The sequence below is a fragment of the Notolabrus celidotus genome, chromosome 10 (genome assembly GCF_009762535.1).
Source record: "Notolabrus celidotus isolate fNotCel1 chromosome 10, fNotCel1.pri, whole genome shotgun sequence".
In the NCBI taxonomy this organism is placed as follows: domain Eukaryota; kingdom Metazoa; phylum Chordata; class Actinopteri; order Labriformes; family Labridae; genus Notolabrus; species Notolabrus celidotus.
Window position 1 is genome coordinate 13,955,900 of NC_048281.1, and position 20,777 is coordinate 13,976,676.

General features: G+C 38.9%; 1 protein-coding gene and 1 long non-coding RNA gene across 4 annotated transcripts; one reads left to right on the forward strand and one right to left on the reverse strand.

Annotated features, from left to right (window-relative positions):
• Positions 1 to 6,734: 6,734 nt before the first annotated feature.
• On the reverse strand, positions 6,735 to 17,915 carry LOC117820116 (FAST kinase domain-containing protein 5, mitochondrial). Of its 3 annotated transcripts, none has more exons than XM_034693786.1 (2): positions 17,787 to 17,915; positions 6,735 to 10,057 (listed from the first exon to the last, which is right to left on the reverse strand). In XM_034693786.1, the coding sequence occupies exon 2, from the start codon at positions 10,043 to 10,045 to the stop codon at positions 7,568 to 7,570; it is 2,478 nt and encodes an 825-aa protein (XP_034549677.1). In that variant the 5' UTR covers positions 10,046 to 10,057; positions 17,787 to 17,915; the 3' UTR covers positions 6,735 to 7,567. The 3 variants fall into 3 exon arrangements, with proteins under 3 accessions (XP_034549677.1, XP_034549676.1, XP_034549675.1); XM_034693785.1 differs by lacking the exon at positions 17,787 to 17,915 and adding an exon at positions 12,358 to 12,488; XM_034693784.1 differs by lacking the exon at positions 17,787 to 17,915 and adding an exon at positions 11,170 to 11,226.
• On the forward strand, positions 16,652 to 20,432 carry LOC117820118. Its single transcript, XR_004632696.1, has 2 exons — positions 16,652 to 16,934; positions 19,045 to 20,432. It is a non-coding gene; the product is annotated as an uncharacterized LOC117820118 (long non-coding RNA).
• The last annotated feature ends 345 nt before the right edge of the window (positions 20,433 to 20,777 follow it).

Sequence of the window (20,777 nt, forward strand, 5' to 3'; positions counted from 1 at the left end):
TTTTTTCAGCTGGTTGCCCTCCCTTAAGTTGGCTGAAAATTCAATTAATGCTGGTTTAAAGCTCCTGTGACGACTTTTTTTTGCTGTTATGATATACAATAGAATAAATAACTTCGACCAGAGGAACTTTACCTTGGAACTAGGGACTTTACCCCTGAACTGCGTGCGTTTCGACCGGTGGACCCAAGGTGTAAATTTAGTTCAGGGGTAGATAATCTCCCCCTTAAAAAGCCCCTGCTAGGAGGGTAGTACTTTTCAAAGGCCCTGGTGCTTTGGGGGGCAGGGCCTGCAATGCTGAACATGTCTGATTGGTAGATTACCTGCAGTGTTTTTATTCCACCCGCCGTCCACGATAACATCACACACATCTGTGATTTACTTGATTTCTCTTTCTTTCATTAGTTTTTATTTGTTCTATCTTTTTTGTATGTGTGTGTACTTTTCAAAAGAAGAAGCTGTGATTCACTTGATTTAGCAGCTTGTAACAGTAGTCTTCTCACAGCCCACCGTGAATGCGTCTCTCCTGGTGTTACGGTTTTAAAAGTGACCCTGTAAACTGGAGACCTTTAGCTGAACAAGTCAGTGTTTGTGGAGTTTACACAGTTGTTGAAACACAGAGGGAGTTCCTGGGAATGCAAATTAGTTTAGTTTTTATTAAGTTTTCAAAATATCCTCATCAGATATTTAATGATCGTCTAAAGACGTTTATGAGGGATGTATCCGGCTGAAAGTCTGCAAGGTTGCTGTTTAAACCAAAACACCGGCCAATCTCTGCCACGGCTTTTTGAATTAAATAGGATTTTAAAGCCGCGTTATAACGTCTTTGCTACTCGCGTTTATCTCCTCTCACGTGTTGATTTTAGTGAATCCATCTGTGATGAAATATAGCGCCATATAAAACAGCACGAGTTGAGTCTCTTCATGCTAACATGCTAAATATTGTGTTGCTCATAATGATACCTGCCTGTCCGTCTGCTTTTATGGTGTCATCTGTGATGAATGGCATTCGTCTTTGTTTTACTGCCCTCTACTGGTCTGGTGGTGTAGTGCATTTACTTTTATTTTTTCTCTATACATCACTGGCCTGATTTGCACAATCTACCTGGGACTTCAGCCCCCGGTCGAAACAGTGGGGGGCACAGGGACCTTTTAGTTCAGGGTAAAGTAGTTTTAGGGGCTAAAAGACGCCAGGACTCTTGGTCGAAATGCACCTTGACTGATCTTGTGTAAGATGCTTAATTCTGATTGGTCAAAACCCCTTGATAACCCCTTGACAACGGTTATTAACTTTCACAATGCCAGAGACAAACTGATCACACGTCATGTCAAATCAATCCGCGTAAAAGAGTTCCAGCACATTTTGCTTCTGCTTGTTGATACCATAGACCATAAGGCCATCAAAACAATGTGGCCAAAACATTAGTTTTCGGTTCGCATGCTAAATCGGCAAGCTACGACCATTTCGTTTCGGATCCTGTCCAGCAATATTAACAACAGCAGTGGTCGCTACAAAGAAAGTTAAATCCTGAATCATGAGTGACGGTGATGTTAGCTGCAGTGTTTACAGTTGTGACATTTGCCTCGTTTATTTTTAAAGGTGTGTGAACCGCAGAGCTCAGAGAAGAAGGAGAGCTGAATGAGGACAGTTTCATGTTAAACCGACCACAACAGGCAGATAAGAATTCATCACCATGGAACGCTAACTGCCGAGGAATCACAGGGACTATTTTTTTTTAAACTGTTTACATATATAATTTTGATCAATAAAATAATGTTTTAGTCAATGTCTTTTGCAAACGTATCTAAGTTAGTAGCCGGATAATAAGCAGGATAATGTATGATTAGCAGGTAGTAATGGCAAAAATAGAATCCGGACAGGGTGAGACAAGACCCTGACGCAAAGCGGCTTCTGATAACCATACATTTTCCCTTACTTAATGACTACACTGATAACTTTTCTGCATTGTTTTTGCGTCTGTAAGCAAACCACAGAGAGGAAAGATGTACTGCTTTGTCCACAGGAGGTGTCTAAATTCACACAAACCAAAAGTTCCTCACAGGACCTTTAAAGTAAAAATCTCAAGATTTTTATGTTTCAAGACTGAGTGACATCTGTTCTTACTTGTTGTAATGGAAAGTATGTTTTATAAACACAGGATCCAATCCTAAAGTTTGAAACACAGCATAGACCAGCAGGGCAGCGAACACATGTTGAGCCGTTCCTCTGTCAGAAAGACAACACAAGTTGTAAATCTGACAGGGATCTCATAAAAACTTCAAGCTGTGCTTTATCTTTTTAAGAAAAGAAGACAGTTAGCACTGTTCCCTGACACCAGCTTTTGTCTTCCTCATCACGTCCAAATTCATGTCCATCATTTCCTGTGATACCCTTGTGCACCGGTTGCAAATTTGAAACCCAGAGCGAGGAAAACTCAGGCAATTACAGCAGGAAATGACAGAATGGCTTCCAGTGCCAAAATGACATCTTAAAATGAATGTCATTTACATATAAATATGGGATTTGATTAAATGACAAAGCTTAATGTTAGAAATGTAAGATGGGTCACAGTCCTGTCAAGCAATAAACCTAAACTGACCTTGAAATGCCACCAGATATAGCAGCCGGAATCTACACGATTACAGCCTTTAATAACAGCATGAAGCTGCTGCAAACACTATAGCAGAACAGCATTACAGAGTCTCTGCTTTACAATGCCACTCTGGTTAGTGAGCTCACATCAATCCTGCTTTGAGCTGTACTGATCTGTGTCGCTAAGTGATGAGTGTGGAGGGACAGCAGTGTGGTTATGCAACACAATACAGCTTGCAAAAGTGTCATCTTGAACTTGGGGGACACATAATGTTAATTAGCTTGTAAAAAACACACAACTTTTTCTTTTCAATAGCTTTTATCTTTTACAAGCTCACTAAAAAATAATCCCTGCAGTGTGATCAAGGGGATATTTTAATTACCAAAGTATATGCTTTAATTACTGGAATTTTTCCATTGCAAATGTTTATCTCTGCTGAACTTTTGAACTGAGCATCCGAGCTGCATGTTATTAATATTTCTGTTGTTTCTGTTCATCCGTCTCTCTTTAATGTGCCTTGAGGTTATGGGAGATTTTTTCATGGGCCGATTGCTCGTATTTCCGTGGAGGATAAGACTAAGAAAAGCAAGACTTGTACACGGATATCTATGTCATGTGTAATTCATTAATGGATTTTAAATGTGTCTGTTAGATGGTTATATATGTTTCTCTACATTTGAGACTACATTTTGAGTAAAAGTGCCTGAAGTTCTTCTAAAACATCCTTTTACTTTTTGTTTTAAAGGCGGCAGAAATACTGCACCAATTATCCAAATCCAGCCAAATCCTCTGCGCTCTCGAGGTGAAGAGGTTTATCCCCTAATAACTGAGGAACCAGGGAAATCTTGAACCTGGTTAACTTAATAAAAGTCTATCAATAGCGGCTAAGACAAGCCCTGAATGCAAACACCCCTATCAGCCGTGCCCCTGCAGCAGTTGGTTTAGCAGGGAGTGTGTGTTTGGAATCTTAACGGCGAGGATCCAGACGCATTATTGAATGCCACTGAAGGGGTCAGAGAGAAAGGTGCACTGGTGGGGAGTGATACAGACACACTGAGCGCGCTAGCAGCACCATCATCGTGCACAATTGTGATCAGGATCATTCGCCATCACTCTCCAGGGAAATTTGCATTCCTCTAGTTAATCCGTACCTGTTTTCTGACCCCACAGTAACAAGTCCATGAAGTGTTGCAGTCTGTGACGTGCTATTAGAACTGTTGCATTGACTCTTAAAGAATATGAGACATAAGGATTTGTCTGCTCCATACAAAACGTTAAATTAAGGCATTAGAGCAAGCAGACAGTAATATCTCTATGTTTGAGATAACTTTAGAAATGTTGATTCAAGTTTAGCCCACATTCACAACGCACTGGATTAGCTCGCCGGCTGAGGAAAGCACAAGAATTGAAATGCAAATAAGACGAGGATTACTGAGAGAGCATTCAGCCTAGCAGAGCCTCCTCCATTAACGGGTGAAGAACTGGCCACATCTGAAAATAGCGTCTAAGCCTAATGATTATTTTTGTTTAGAGAAGTTAATAACTCTTGTCATCAGTGATTCAGAAAAAAATAAGAAAATGTTTCACACCTTGCTGGCTCTAAATACATTATAACTACAGCATAATGATGCAATCTGAGCCAGTAATCCTCCTCCCTATTACTCCACACAATAATAAAAGTGCTGCACTGTGCGGGTAGTCTCTATTCCCTACACTTGCTTCCTCTTGTTAGAACTTGAAAATATATGAAGGCAGATGTAACAATGATGAGATGGAATACTGGATTTATTTTGCAAGTCAAGGAGTTGCATCTGGATCCAAAGAAAATGGAGCTAAATGAGAAACTGAATCATCTCAACTTCAAAAGCTTGCTTCCTGCACACCGAGAAGTGTGAAATTTGTAGCTGCAGGGGTGGCACCGACTTGAAAGTAACCAAATATGAATTCTCTTTTATAGTTTTTCAGATCTGAGAAGAACAAGAGGAGTGTTTACTGACTTTTGTCTGCTATAATAAAAATGCAATTACAGACTCCCAATGTGTTTCAGTCTCTTTTGTTGGGTCTGCAGATGAATTATTTAAGCATTATTGAAAGCGTTGTGTAATATTGACAAAATGTAAAACTCTATCCCTTTTGATTCATTTTTTCCAGACTTGTTAAAATTTTTCTTTCATTGATGCACTCATTGATTTTACATACATAAAAAGTTACATAAAGATATTCTCCTAACATACTGAGGACTACTTCATTGGTCAGTGTGCAGTTCCCAAAGTCTGGAGCGCCCTCTGCTGGCAGAAAGCAAATACAGCACAACATCTCTCTATCATTTCAGCCTCTTTTTATCCATCCTGATTGAGACGCAATGGCAACAGAGCAACCAGCGCGTCCCCCTTTCCCAGCAGCTTCCTCCAAATCCTCCTGGGGGAAAATCTAGTACTCCCACGCACGCTGGCAGATATCATGTTGTTGACTGAATTTGTATTTCCTACTGCTCCATTCCTTCCTGCCTTCCTCTGCTTTTCTCGACTCCCTTCAGGGAGCAACTCCAAGAAAGTGAAGTTCAGGGACAGGAGTGGAAACATTTAGATTTTATTATAAAAAGTCTCTGAACATTACTGATGTGATGCTAACTGAAGTTTTCGGTCCAATAACCAATTATAAAACCAAGCAATCAAGTTCTGTTTCAGTTCTACATTTTATGAAGTGGATGGGGTGAGTCATAGGCCAGACAAATGTTTGTACTTTCCTTGTTTACTGGAGGACATTCTGTTTAATTCTCTCAGTGGGGAAAATTCAGATGATCAAATCAGATATTCATCTAGTGTCGGCTAAAACAGACATGGCATTGAAAAGAGCGATCCCTGTAGGATGTCTTTGCCTTTCTTTCAGACAAATCTATCCCAATAGGATACCTTAAAGCTGTTTTTGTTTTCCAACAGCACAAACATCAGTTTCTGGGTCACTGAGAGGAAGTAGGGAAAGAAGAAACATTTTAAGAGAAACACAACACACCTGTCGTCTCTCCTGCGTGTCCTCACAGCGAGGTCTCATCACAGTTTTGTCTTCAAGGAGTGAAAAGGATATCCTGCTCACGGATGCTTTAGAAACCTTGATACGGAGGTCTAAAACACACAAAGATTTTCACATAGAATTTTTGTTTTTTGCAGATTTGATATCAATTTGTTTGGCACCAAATCACAAAAAACGTCATCTCATGACGTTTTTACAAACACAGCAGGTCTAGTCCATACTCAGAGACCCAACACCAAGACAGGATAAGACTCAGTCTTATCTCATCTTAATCCACCATGAGCATTGCAACTCGCAGTATTTAACTAGTTATAGCGGCAAGGAAAAACTTCCCCTTAACAGGCAGAAACCTTGAGCAGAACCAGACTCATGTTAGACAGCCATCTGCCTCGACCGAAGATGTTGTGCATTAAAAACACAACTTACCCTAAATTCTTTTGAAAGGTGTGGGTCATTTTAGACTTGTATATTTCTAGTTGTGAATTCTGAAGCATAAAACATGGCCATAAATGTCCTTTCTTGTCAAAAAAACATAAATCTCAAGTTCTAATAAAAACCATCGTGCATATAACACACCCATGCTTGGTATTAGGTCTCAATGAAAACTAATATCTTGTGAAATGTGTTCCTACTTTGGAAAAATGTACCTGATTTATTGCGTGCTTCTGAGAGCCGGGCTGTCCACCTGCAATATTTTTAAAAGCTGTTAGAATAATATAAAACCCAGAAACTTATTAAAAACTTTACTTGATTTAAATGTGACAGCTCTTAACTGCAAAAAAAATATTTGATGTCGTTTCAATTTTCTTACTCTAAACCATGTTTGCACAAGCTCATTGAATGACATCCTGAAAATAACCTGTCAAAGAAGTTCTTTCTACCTCCAAATTGAAATTCTAAAACAATCTGTGGACATTTCTTATTTTGTAAGAAAAGAAGAATGACAGACTGACAGGTGATTAATTCAGCAGATCTCTTCGGTTCAGTATCTTGGAATCACTCAGGTACTTAATGATCCTGTTTCTTTTTCCAATCAGGTAATTAAACATAACTTAAAACAGAATATCAGGGATGTACTGTCAATTAAAGCTTATACAAGAGAAGGAATCCACACACTTTGAACAATATTTATTTTATGTTAGACATCTTCAGTCTTCTGATTGTGAAAGCAGTATGCAATTCTTAAAACTTAACATCAGTATTATATTGGCAGCAGATTCTTCTTAAACACCCAGCAAAACATTTTGTTCCCCACTCATTGAAAGGAAGAACAATGAAATGTGCATTTTTAGATAAAGACTTCAGGAGTGTTGTGAACAAATCCTGCAGATATGAAGCACTGCATCCATCTGCTTTGTGATAACATCTGCTACAGATGCTGAAATTAAATAGTGACCATTCACTATGGTTCATCATTCTCTTCTTTTATACTGAAATGAAGCAGGAAGTTTAAGACTTTCATTCAAACTCTCAAAGCAGACGGAGGAGCAGCCAAAATACCAAAAATCCGACAAAATAGAAGAAGTCCGCTTCAGTTGAGAAGATCGAGTTTGGCCTTTGATGTGCAAAGTGGCCAGTAATCTCATAACTCCCCAGATAGATGCACTGACCTCTGAGGGCCATCGTGCATGAGTGAATGTGATACCAAAACAATGTTTTTTTTATGCTCTTACAAAAGGCACAAGAAAAACTATGCAGCAAGTCTGAAAACATGACATGAGGGAAATTCCTGCCTCAGATTATGATAAAGTACCAAAAAGTTGACCCAAACAGATTTTTCTCAAATGTCCTGAAATGTCACATATCTGAAAAAGTAAACCTCTATCCTTCTCAACAGAGCGTTTTCTGTGCTTGGCACAAATAAAATAAACAACAGATTTTCCAGAGGCCAAAAGGCCTCAGTGAGTTCATTATAGTAATAGCACAGTATAGTATTGACTCAGTGGTCAGAGTTTGCTGATATTTCTTTTGGCTCTTGGAGGTGTCAGGCTGTCGTAGACTTTGCAGTGCAGGTACGCCAGTTTCTCTGCCCTGCTTTTCCTCAGCATGGGAGACCACTCCCGATGGCCGAGCTCTACAACCTGGTATCCTGCCAGCTTCAACTGCCTCCTCTTCATCACATGGAGCCCCAACAACTGCTGGGATTGGTAGCAGTAGTGGTTTCTGCTGGGGACTTGGATAGCAACTTTGACTGTGCTTTTGGAGTCCTGAGAGGCTAAACCCTGACTGCTGGGTTTGATAAGAGCCTCTGTAATGTCACTGGTGAGTTGTAGTCCTGTATTAAAGAGTTTCTCGCTCTCATCTGGCTCTTCTCTGTGGAGAGGTATTGGCTTTAATGTCGGAGACGGGGTTAAAGGATCTGAAGTCATTTTGGTATTCATTAGCTGTGCTAATAGATTGTCTGTTAAAGTCACTCCTGTGAAATGCTTCTTTCCCCAACCCTGGTCAGAAGGAAATTTAGATGGATCTCTCTCTGGGGATGGAGTGTATAAGTGGGATTCTGAGTTCACAGGTATAGGCTGTCCTGTGGAGTCGAGGTGTATTTCCAGGTCGATGGACCGAGTGTGGGGCAGAATCATTCTCTTGTGTACGTATGTCTCTCCTCCAAGTAGATCCTGCAGAGACGATTCTGCCTCCTGCACCTCTGGTTTCTGGCAAACATCTGACTGAGCAAACTTCCACAGCTTCTGCGCCACCCCCTCTCTCAGTTCACTGCTCAGCCGAGGCCCAGTCCAGTGAGGTAGCTCCAGAGCAACAGCTCCATCTAAAGTCAACAAGTCTTTTTTCAGATCTACTTGTTTGGATTTAAGTGCTAAGTTGACAAATTCAGGACTCAAAGCTAGCTCAATAAGGTCTTGTGGGAACTGAGAGACAAAGATTAGTCCTAGAAGACCAGTAAGAAGATGCTCTGGGTATCGCTGGAATTCCACTTTCCTCTGCCTCAGGGTATCTGTTAGACTCGAATAGAAGCCTGGGCTCTGATGGGGGAGAAACTGTAATGTCCCAAAGGCCCACAACAGTTTGCAGGAGTCTTTAATCCTGCAGTGCGGCGCAACAGAGGGAACCCTCTGAGCAATCGCCATGAGGATGTTATCATTGCGATAGTGCAGCGCTGAGCAGGTGAGTGCCACATGCATCAGACCCTGGACACCCATCTTGGGGGCTTGACGGGGTACTTCCTGGGCAATCGCCTCCATCCATTGCCTATGATACAAGTAGCTAAAACGCATGTATTTCAGCACATTCACCATGGCGAACGCACTCATGTCCTCCACAAAAGAGTGCGCCTTATCAACAACACAAGTCACTGCACTCTCAGACAGCGAAGTCTGGGATTTGAAGAGCCCAAGGCAGACAGTACCGACCTCCTCTGGGTACAGTTGTGGTAAATGACGCATGAGAAGCTGCTCCAGAGGACGGATCAAGTCTTTTGGGCACTCTCTGCCCTCTCCCATTATATACAACAGTTGTACCAGCTCAGGGACTCCAATTTGCCCCAGATTCAGAAGCACTGAATCATACAGGTGTGCTAAGAACTGGGGGACTTGTTTCCCAATGCAGCGCAATAAGTCAGCGGCAAACAACAGCTGGTGTAAAGTCATCCAAGTGGCCCGGCGGCTCAGCTCAGCCTCGTACAGACTGAGAACAGTGTGGGCTGAGGGTATGTCTAGCCATACCAACGACTGCAGCACCTCCAGCAGCTCGGCCTCAGTAAAGAGGCGAAGATTCTCCACAGAATATCGAAGTAGCATGATGAAGCGCTGGTCGCCCCTCACTAATGACACCCAGTCTGGGTGCAAGCCGCTGAGCTCTGTAAAAATCTGAGACACATTAGCTGGTTTCATGCTGCCCTTTAAAACAGCCACTTTCTTCAGCAGCAGCACAGCCTCTTCCCATTTGATGCTGCAAGGCCTCTGGGTAAGGTCAAGGGTGGTGGAGGCATACGCTGCCCTACATTTGAGGAAGGCACGTGGATCTACTTTAACATCTGTTGGTGTGGGTTTTCTGTGGTGCGGTGACACTGACGGGATCCCCTTTTCAGGGCTTTTGTTGAAGGCCAAGTCAAGGAGTGTGTTTTTAGAGCTGGAGAGATACCGCGAGCAACTCACGCTGTAGCGATTGCTCTGTTGCCAGAAGGAAGGTGGGAGGGCAGAAAGACACTGCTCATCCTCCTCGTTATCCGTGTGGCTCCAGGAGGCTGCAGAGTTCCACGCAGAGTGATGATACGATGTAGGGTTGTAATGTAGCCTATATCCTTCAAGTATAGAGGATTCCTGGAGTAGCGATACTGCTTCCTTTCCCTCATGATCATCAGTCTCATCCACTCGTTTGACTTGCACGTGCCGAGCCTGGACGAAGTCCTTCCTCAACCCTGGGAGACAGCGCAGCCTGGGCACCCGTCGACACAGCACACAGGCAGCCATCAATCGTCCAGACTAATTAGAGAAAGGAGAGACATTAAAAAAAAGCCGTCACATGCCAACACAGATTTTTGAAAAGTCTAATTAGGCCGTTTCACGTCCTAATAGAAAGAAGTTTGGGACATTTTTATTTATTTTGTTTATACTCTATTTCAGAAAAACAAAAAAGTCATGTAAAATACTCTGGCTGAACTTGGAGAATGAATAACTAACCACTGGGAAAGTCATTCTGCCCTCTAAAGGATGCCTCAGACTGGAAGCCATCTAACAGTCAAAAATCTCCAGACATGTGACTCCTTGAGCCATGAAACTTGGCAGGAGCAGAGAGAAAATAGTGCAAAATAGATCCAAATGACCAAAAGGCAACAGCTGGTCTGTTATTTTTTTAAATCACTTAAAAACCAAAAATAAATAGCAAAATGGGGCCCGACACAACAGTCACCTAAAGTTTATGCAAACCCTTTAAGGATGTCGCTGTGGTTTAGCTTCTATAGTGTAGTGCATTCAGCTTTATAACAACATTGTGAGAGATATGTGCTTTATAGTGATAATGCACTATTGTGTAGTTGTTTTTTATAGTGTATTCGTTTAGCTTTAAATATTTTAATATTGTACTGTTCATTTCACTGAGAAGGTACCCATGTTGTTGTATAGTGGTTATGTATTTTTGTGTAGCTGTTTGTACGACGTACTGTTTGTTTGTTTGTTTGTTTTTTGGGGGGGGGTTAAGTTATATTTTGGGGGGGCATTTTCGCCTTTAATGGACAGGACAGCTGAAGAGAGACAGGAAATATGGGGAGCAGAGAGTGGGAGAAGATTTGCAGGGAGTTGAACCTGCAACCTCTGCGACTATAGCCTCTGTATATGGGGCTACAGATGCAAATTAGCTCATAGCTAACTCATGTACAGCTTAATGTATGTACACTGTCCCTGTCGAAATACACAAATATAGAAAATTTGAAAAAAAGGTTCATAAAGTTGTAGTTTTCTGTCAAATACAGAATCTCAATGTGAACTTTTAAAGTTTTTTAAGAGAGTCGACGGGTACTTTATGTGGCATTTTTGTGTTTTCAGTTCTTCCCACTTTCTCCTCATGTTTAATTTATAGGATATGAGACTTGCTTTACCATGTTTTTCTGGGATTGTGATTCCACCACAATTTTTTTTTCTGGGATGTCCAAAACCACTAGCTATAAAAAATAATACAAGAGTACAGATTTGAGGCACTTCATTCTGATTTAGTTGTACACTATTATGTTTGAATGAAATGCATAAACCTGTAGTCAAGTATATGAATAATAGTAGACTTACATCATCTGACACTAGCATTAAAGATGTGTGTGTTGGACTGAATAATTTGTGCAGTAACAGTGACAATAAAGCACAGCAGATGTAAAAACAAAGTTAATGACAAATAAAAGACTCTAAACATTCAGTGTAGGTTGCTACTTACAAAAATTAATATAGCCTAGTCATTAAAAATATTATCACTGATCAAGATGAATCCCAATGACTGATGTTGGTAAAGATAATATGCAACACCAAGTTTTTTTAATTTGAAACAAACAAAAAAGTTAACCAGGCAAGGACATGACACTATAAACTCATCATTCAGCCCTTTCATGCCTTTATCATCATCTTTCTCTACTGCTGTTTTGTCTGCTTTGTAGCACCTATTACAACTCTCCCTGTAGTTTCTTCTTCTTTCTTCTACCTTCTTAACATCCTAATGAATCTGTCTTATCAGAATTCATTTTGGTTCAACTGCTCATTGCATGTTTTGTATATTATTGTCCACTGGTTTTAAAATGCCATTAAATGTTTATGTCTGCCTTTCAACAACACTTTAAAATGCATCTGTGTTTGCTGTTTCATGATTGAAACTACCTTGACTTGACTAGAATCTACACCCTGACTAAAGGTACATACTGCAATTTCAAATAATCACTCTGATGGTCATACAAGACGACTGTAGCTTGATATCCAAGCCAAAATTCAAGCAAATGCTGTTTGTTGTGCTGATAGTCCTTGATATCAGAGATCCCTCGTTCAACTGGCTTTAAGTTCATATTTTTGACAGAGAGAAAATTCATGGTATGGTAATTGTTCAAGGTTTTTCTCTACTATGCATATTGACATTAACCCTGTTTGCACTCCACAACAGGGAAATGACACATTTCAGAATGTAAATGTGGTTTCAGCCAGCAGCTAACGTTCACGAGGATTTAGGCTTAAGTTGCTAGAAGATCGCTACAAAAAATAATAATAATTGTCATTTCTAAATGACTTCCCTGAATCCAGACAGTTCTACTCACCTTCTACTCTCCAGCATCTATCCGGACCAGTTATTTACAGTGAGTATACCTATGGAACATATGAAGTTTAACCGAGGGAAGTGGGGCAGCAAACAGGCATGCTGCAATCACACCAGAAGTCAAGTATTACAGCCTTCAAAATAAAATCAACTTCATCATCATGTGACCAACAACGCCGTAAAAATAGCTTACACGTGAAGATGCGATGTAACAATTATAAAAAAAGGTAATGAAAATGTAGTTATTACCATTGTTTAGTGAGATTAACTGTCATAACGGATTATATAATGTACGTTGTATTACATTATTTTGATAGGTTGCTTTCACTTCCGTAGAGAGAAGCCAGAAGCGTTCAGGGCATGACCTACGGTCCCCGGGTAGGCTCAAAAGTGGCGACGACGAAATGCAAAACTTAATACAGAAAATATCATTCAAATAAGTCGGAAGGGTTCTACTACAGTGAATGTTAAAAAAAACCGACAACCCTTTTTTTTTTAAACAAATTGAATTATTTTTAAAAATAAATTACAAAAACGCAAGCTCCGTTTTTTTTATTATTATACGAGCACATTGAGATAACCCTCACACCATGTTTTATTTTTTATGCATAAGATAAGATAGGATAAGATAAGATAAGATATTCCTTTATTCGTCCCACAACGGGGAAATTTAAAGTGTTACAACAGCGAAGTACATATTGCAAAGCAGTATAAAGTAAACAAGAGCATATATGGCAATTATTAAAAAGTTATTAGCAATTCAAATTAGAGAAGTAAAAATAAGCATATCATACAAGGTGAAAATGTGCACAGACTTGTAGCATAGGTATAAAACAATTGCTTTATATTATTATTGTTGTATATTTTTCTTTACATTAATGTACAGAACAGAACTATTTGGATAATGGCACTCCCTGCCACTGAAAATTAGACAGTCCACAACCTTAACAGCTTTTAAATCCTCACTGAAAACATTTTCATATAAGAAGGCATATCTCCACCCCTAATTCTTGAATTTGCTCTGCATTCAGATGTCTTATTTTGCTGTCTTTTTTCTGCCCGTTTTTTCTGCTTTTTAATTGTCTGCTTTTTGTTGTGAAGCATTTTGTAACCTTTTAAGAAAAGTTCTATATAAATAAAGTGTATTATTATATTATTATAACTGAGAAAATGAGTAGAACAAAAGTATTGCACATGTAAGAAAAGAGGGATGAGTAATTATTGCACGTTATTAAATAGACGGGGAGATATTGCACATGAATCCGTTTTGGTGAGGTTATTGTTGTTGATTGTAGAGTCTGACCACTGCAGGAAGAAAAGACAGCATAGTCCTTGTATTTTGGAAACATGAGTACTACAGGACAATAGTATGGGACATTTCAGCTGAACAATTCATTCAGCGCAACCACATGCTAATCTTTTTCAAATAGTAGTGGTACCTGTTATGATTTTAGAGTTACAGTCCCATTAAACCTCACTACACTAATAAAGTTACGCCTTGAATCTGTTTCAATCTGAGAATTGTGATAGTCAATCATTTTGATTATTTTTTGTTTTTTCTGTACAAATGGGATTTAAACTTTAAAAAGCAATGATACTGTGATCAAAGTACTTATTCACTGTTATAATGAACCCTGACAACATATCAGCGTCTGTGTTAAAAGTGATTGATTGTTTCGTTATGGTACCTAATTCAAATAAATTCTGCACAGAGATGTAAGAGAACTGATGTTAAATGTACTCTTACTCAAACAAAGTCTTAAAAGTAAAGACTGATGAACCCTAATTAAGACTTATCATTAAATAGTAAACTATCTTATGTTTCTCTCAGCACTAACCTTTTTTTATTTACCAGTGACAGCATGCTATTTTATGTTAAATCTCCACAGTGTTTTTTTTGTAACAGTAACATATCTAAAAACTGTTTAAATTTTCAGTTGGAAGCAACAGCTGAGCATGCCTGCACTATTGTGAACTTTCAGATGCATCTGTTTTCTATTTCATCAAAGTCAATTTCGTTATACAATGATGGAAACTAATTTCTAACCACTGCTGTCTTTGCATTAAGAATATTTCAAACCATATACTCTTTATTTTGAATTGCATTTTGTATCTTCAATCATCTCAGAATTCTTCTTGGTAATAGCTCCGGCAACAAAACATTCCTTTAAAAGATAAACACTCTCTTCATAGTTTTTTTCTTTTGTTTCCCTCCCTGTGGACAAATTAATGTCCAGGCTCCATCTAAGAAAAAAGTTAAGGGTTCTTAAATGTTACATTTATGTTAGATTATGCATGAAGTGAAAGAAACTACCATGTGCTACATAAATTAATACATGAATAAAATCAAAACTCAAACAGCATCAGAAAATCAATTGTTTGCCATTCCTGCTTCCTTAATATTTCACTGTTAGTCATTGCTTCAGCTCTCAAACAAAGGTGAAGATTTTAAGTTGAGATGCCTCATACTTGACAATATCACTTCTTTTGATTAAGGTGTTAAAAGTTGTAAACTTATGTATAAATTATTTCAATTTTGCTGTCAGTAAATTTCCCCATAGTTTAAACAAAACTAAAAGAGCAGTGTTTTACTTTTTTAAATCCAATGTTAATCTTAAGCACAACTTTAAAATGCTATTTTAAATCTGTTTGAACAGCAGGGAAACTTTGAATGCTGTGCCCCCATTGTTTGATTTTACACATGACTGAATCCAGGGGTGAAAGGTGAACTAGCTGGAGCCACAGTCCTAAGAAAGACAATTCCCCGCATTTCTGCTTTAAGGGAAGAAAATTCCTCACATCCATTCAGTGGGAGGAGCCTTAGCTAAAGACACTTCGGTGGCAGAAACATTCATTTATTTTTGTCTCTGCTTGAATCTATTAGTTCCTCTTCTTACCGACTTGTTCAAAGTGGATATAATAAAGTTTTAAAACGATTCTATCACAGTTAGGGATTGATTCATAGAATAAATGCTCTAATGTGGCTTGTGGTTAGAGTGTAATTTGTTGGCTCAAAGAAACACAAAGCTGGCTGGATACAGAAACGGCTTTCATTTAAATTTAAATTACACATTTGAATACTTCTTGTTTGAAAATGTTAATACAAAGATGATGAAACGAATAACATTTTGCTTTCACCGAGAAGAGAGATGCTTCTGCAAAGGCTGGAGAAAATATAAGGAATGTTTGTGTTCAATTAAAAGTATATACCAACACTTTATAATTACATTTTTAAACAGCTGATGATTATGTTTTTGAAATTAGGCATTTTTTCATTTCGTTTTTTTCCCCATCAGAACTTTTTTCCTCTCTGGATGAACTTTTCTTTGACATTTTGAAACTCTTATATTACTGATATTTTTGTTTGTTTCTTTTTGTATATGTTTAGTTTAGTTTTGTAAGTGTTAAGATAATTCAAAGCTTGATATGTCCCACAGCTACAAATAAGAAAAAACGATTACAACTCATGAAACTTTTGATGCTAAATTTTGAAAAAAAAAAAATTCTGTTTGCCATAACAAAGATCAAAATAATGCAGCTGAAATATTAAATACAGATCATTCCTTTGGAAAGATAAATCAGATTGAAATCATATTTTCCAAAGAGAAATTATAGACTATTTATTAAAGTGCAATAATTACCAATCCCTCTTTTCTTACATGTGCAATACGTTTTTTCTACTCATCTTCTCAGTTCTGTTCTGTACATTGTTTTATACAATGCTACAAGTCTGTGCACATTTTTCACCTTGTCACTGGTTTTGTAAATATTTGTAAATTGACTTATTTAGTTTTGTATATATGTTGTAAGATATGCTTATTTTTACTTCTTTAATTCTAATTGCTAATAACTTTTTAATAACTGCTATATATGCTCTTGTTTGCTTTATACTGTTTTGCACCATCTACGTTGCTTCTGTAACACTTAAATTTCCCTATTGTGGGACGAATAAAGGATTATCTTATCTTATCTCTTGTATAATATGAGATCATAAAAAATATTTGAGAGTAATCTTCGTTAGTATTATTTGTCTATTTATTTCATATTTTTTGTACATATTAAAGCTATTTAATCAAACATCACGTAAAAGAAAATTAGGAATCAATTTGAAAAACTCCATAACTCTTGAGTTGTGTAACTTTTATGTTGTCCCCCCCCCCCTAGATTAAAACATATTTGAGTCTTTGCTTTTATCTCTGTATCGTTTGGGGTTATTTTATTTATGAAAACTAACTTCTTAGTAAAAACATTTCACTACCCCTGCTTGTTAATCAACAGTGTAAATCCAGTGAAACTTGAGAGTCTCACTTGGAGAGGAAGTAGTTGATTTATGCTAATGAAGGAGTTGGGGTTTAGCTACGCTGGCTGGGAGCCGCCCTTCATTCACCACATGGTTGAACCCAGACTCCACTCGCGCCACTTTCGCAATCTTACTACGATTCCCAAACTCCTTGCAAATCAAAATAGGAGCACATGGTTGGGTTTTCTGGATTATGCGTCCTACCTGTGACACTATTTGTACAGTCTTTTTTTCTTTTCTCAGTTTTGCAGATACCCATGAAACAGTGTGAGTAAACGGTAAGTCTGATCAAGTGAGTGAAGATGGTGGATTTTTTAGAAGCTAGTGTCTTATTACGCGCATGTTATTGGCAAGAAACCTGTTGTTAGCTTTCGCGGGAGATGTGGTAAACGGCAGGAAAGTGAAAAGCTCTGCATTGTATGCGACACATGAGCCACACGTTCGTGTTTTCTGTGGGGAAGAAGGTTTAATTCGTCAGTTTCCGCATTTGAAAACAATGTTGTAAGGGGCGCATGGCAACCTCTCCTCCATGGTTGGAGAATGAGGGAGATTTGAAAAGCATGTGTTGCTGCTGCTGCAGCTCTTACTCGGTACCTCGGGGAAGTGAAAATTAGGCGTCACACACTTTATTTGTAGCTTTAACTTATAGACTCTTGACAGAGCCTGTATGTTGGTAGGATTTGTAAGTTTGCTGTGTGTTTGTGCGCTGCAGTGTACACTTAGAAAGTGCCTGTAGAACAAAGCAACAGCACATGGGGTTGAAGCAGGCCGCGCGCCTTTGCGTTAGCCTGCTGCTAACTCTTCACACTCCGAACGGGACGATACATTAAGTTAACATTTTTAACATTGGCTCGACTGTCCATGTACTATGCTTAAGTTAAGTGGGAATCCCCATGTTTACAAGCACTCTGTAGCACATTGGGGTGAAATAGGAGCTAGCCTGTGTAAAAAAAGCGTTAGCAATGCGGCTATTTAGCTAGATAAGATAATGTTCCGAAGTGGACAGAGTGTTTCAGTCCACGCTCTTAGTGTGTCTTTTAGGTATTTTACCATCCTTTAATATGACTGATGCGTGGCAGCACACTTGTCTCTTGAGTTATCGTATTTCTCTGAAAGCTAACCGTACTCACAGGTTACACGCGCTAGCCGCTTTTGCTAGCACATGCTCGCCTTTGGAGTGTTTTGATGGAGCCCTCATCGGGTACAGTCTTTGGGTTCTACTAGCTTGTTGTGTGCTGGATTCTGAGTTTGCAGTAGCTCGTATCATACGCTTGGTGCGCCTGGTGACACAAATGAGCGCACGCCTCACATGCACCTGATGATAGTGTTCGTGTGTATATATTATCTCGTCTTAATGAAGATGTGTGTGTGTGAGGAGAATCTCTACGCCATGGAAAGAGATTTATTAAACGCTCAAAATGCGGACTCCTGGGCGCCATGTTAGTGCGTGGGGGAGGGGTATAGCAATGTGACTGGAGCGCAAGTGTTGCTTTCCGCAAACGTTACTAGTCCCTGCTTTTACTCGGGGTTACCATTGAACTTTGTCAGTACATTGCGACATGTGGTAGTGTGTTGTTTTTATTTCATGAACCCAAGCTTTCTAGCAGACATGCGCTCTTATCACTTCTTTCTGCATCAAAGTACTCTGAGATGAGCAATTAGGCGGGTTGGAGGATGCCACCGTCCTCCATACATGAGGGCTTTGTGCAAAGGCGGGTGTACCAGATTGTTTAATAAGTTGCAAGACGACCAAACATGACTGTATAAAACATATATTGCTTTAGCGTCACTTTTAAGTAACATGCTCAAAAGATTTGCCGCCACAACTTAAAGTGTTCTGATGCAATGTTCCGAATTACATAAGAAAATAAGGTGCTTTGACAAACACATGAAGGAAAACTTGGAGAAACTCTTTCTGCATCTCTAGATGATTTGTTTTTGAAAATTCCTGACATGTTTGTGGTGGAGAGGACTTGTTTCCCAACAGGTGAACATTTACTATTAACCCCACTTCTTGTGTTTACAAAACAGGAACAACATGGCAGAAGTCCTTCTGAGTTGAATAAACCACTAAGCCTTACTGCATACACATGATCAAGTTACTAGCAATTTGAAGTAGTGCATTAGTAATTCACAAGTTAAATTTAAAGATGAGCAGTCTTCTTTTCAATCCATGTGTTATCATTTATCAGACAAAATGCTTTAGACTCTCTGTTTTCAGCGTATCTAGTTGTTTGCCTGTAAGATTGAGTACATTCAAAACGGAAATTGGTCATATCACCAACAAGCATCTTCTGTTTTATGATGTTAATATTCATTTTATACAATTTCTTGAAATCCTGTATTATTGCTGACATACTATTAAAACTGTCTCCTTTATGTTTGCAGACCCCGGTGCACATCTACCTCATCTGGAAAGACCCTCATTGTGGATATACAGACACCCCTATTTGTTCTCTGAATGCAATCCTCCCTGAGAACAGCTTGGAATCACTGTAGTGTCAAAGTGCTTACAGTGCAGGTAGTTTAATAAAATCTACTGCAGTGAAGGCACTTTCAGCACTATTCTGATGATGGCAAGTAAAAGCAGGTTTATTCACATACACAAACAGCTTATCCAGGATTGACACATGTTGGAGGACCTCATCTCCATGCTGCTGATGGTTTTGGCGCCCTACAGTTCCTGTTGCATGAAAATATCTCTAGCCCGACCCTTTTTATGAAACATGCTTGATGTTTGTAAAGCATCATACATGCTGTCACTGACATTTCAGCAAAAATACAAGACATGCACAAATCATTGATGAACCAGGTATCCAGCATCACATCAACTAGTGCTTATGCTAAGGTGCATCTAGTGCAGATAGTGAAGTAGACTAGCACCTACTGCCCTAAGTGCTCCTTCTGGCATAAAGAGCTGGGACTCTCATCTGCTGTGTGTTTATGTTTATACAGTCTGTGTGTCTATTAATGCAGTACACTGCATACTGTAATTGTGGCAGTTCTCTGTTAGTTTTGCATAGTTGCGCTGCGAGAAAAAAAACAAGTTGTGCAAATCTATGCAAAACTGATGGTGGCCTGTGTTTCCATCTAAATCCTCTTGGTGAACATATTTTCCTCCTTAATGGTCCAACAGGTCTCAATGCGGCCGTTTTGAAAAGGTTTCAGTAGTACTAAAGTGCTTATAGTGCAGGTAGTTTTATGAAATTCTACTGCAATGTGAGCACTTAAAGTACTCCTAGACTTATGTTCTTCCCAGAAAACTGCAGAAGTATCTCACGCACATGGGTCTCTGGTTAGTTTTGCTGGTTTGCTTTCAGCTTTTCACTGTACTGCTGTGCAAATCCATGCAAAACTGATCATAGAACTGAAAAAAATCCAGCAGAGGTGATCCCTTTCTGTGCAGGTTGGGAGAGGTAGCAATGCTGTATGTGAGTGTGGTATTGCACTTGTCCCGGCCTGTTGAGGAAATGGGGAATTATTCTGCACAGGTTGTCCCTCATCTCCATCTAGAACTGACACATCCTAGCTGTCTGTATGCTGAACATAATTGGATGGTGACAAGGATTATTACCCGTTTGTCACCAACTTTTCCCAGTTGCTTACTGTCTGATGTAATCAAATGGTTACATCTAATAACTTTATTTACTTAAAACAATTGAAATCATGTTATTTTAATACAATTCTTTCTTACTGTAGCAAAAAGTGTGTAAACCATGCACTATTTTTGTTTTTGATGAATCTTAAATTGAAATAAAATTGTGCAATTGGCTAAATCATTTGTTTATTTTCATTTCGGAACAACACACAACAGTTTGAAAGAGAATTGTTGCACCCCGTATCTATATTACCCTCAATTCACTGTAAGCTCTTTTGTAATTGTCAAAAGCCCTTCATTATTAATATATTCCTGCTTTTGATGGTCTAACTGTTTTTCAAGACAAGTTGAAACACTTCAGAAAGATGTTAGACTTTTTCATACCCTCATTTTTTAATAAACCTGATCTGCAGAGTTCAGTTTTCACATTATACCTGCATGAAAATATAAAATCAAAGCAACACAATACATGCCCAAAAAAAGGAAAACCAAATTACACACCAATGTGTTAGATACTACATGC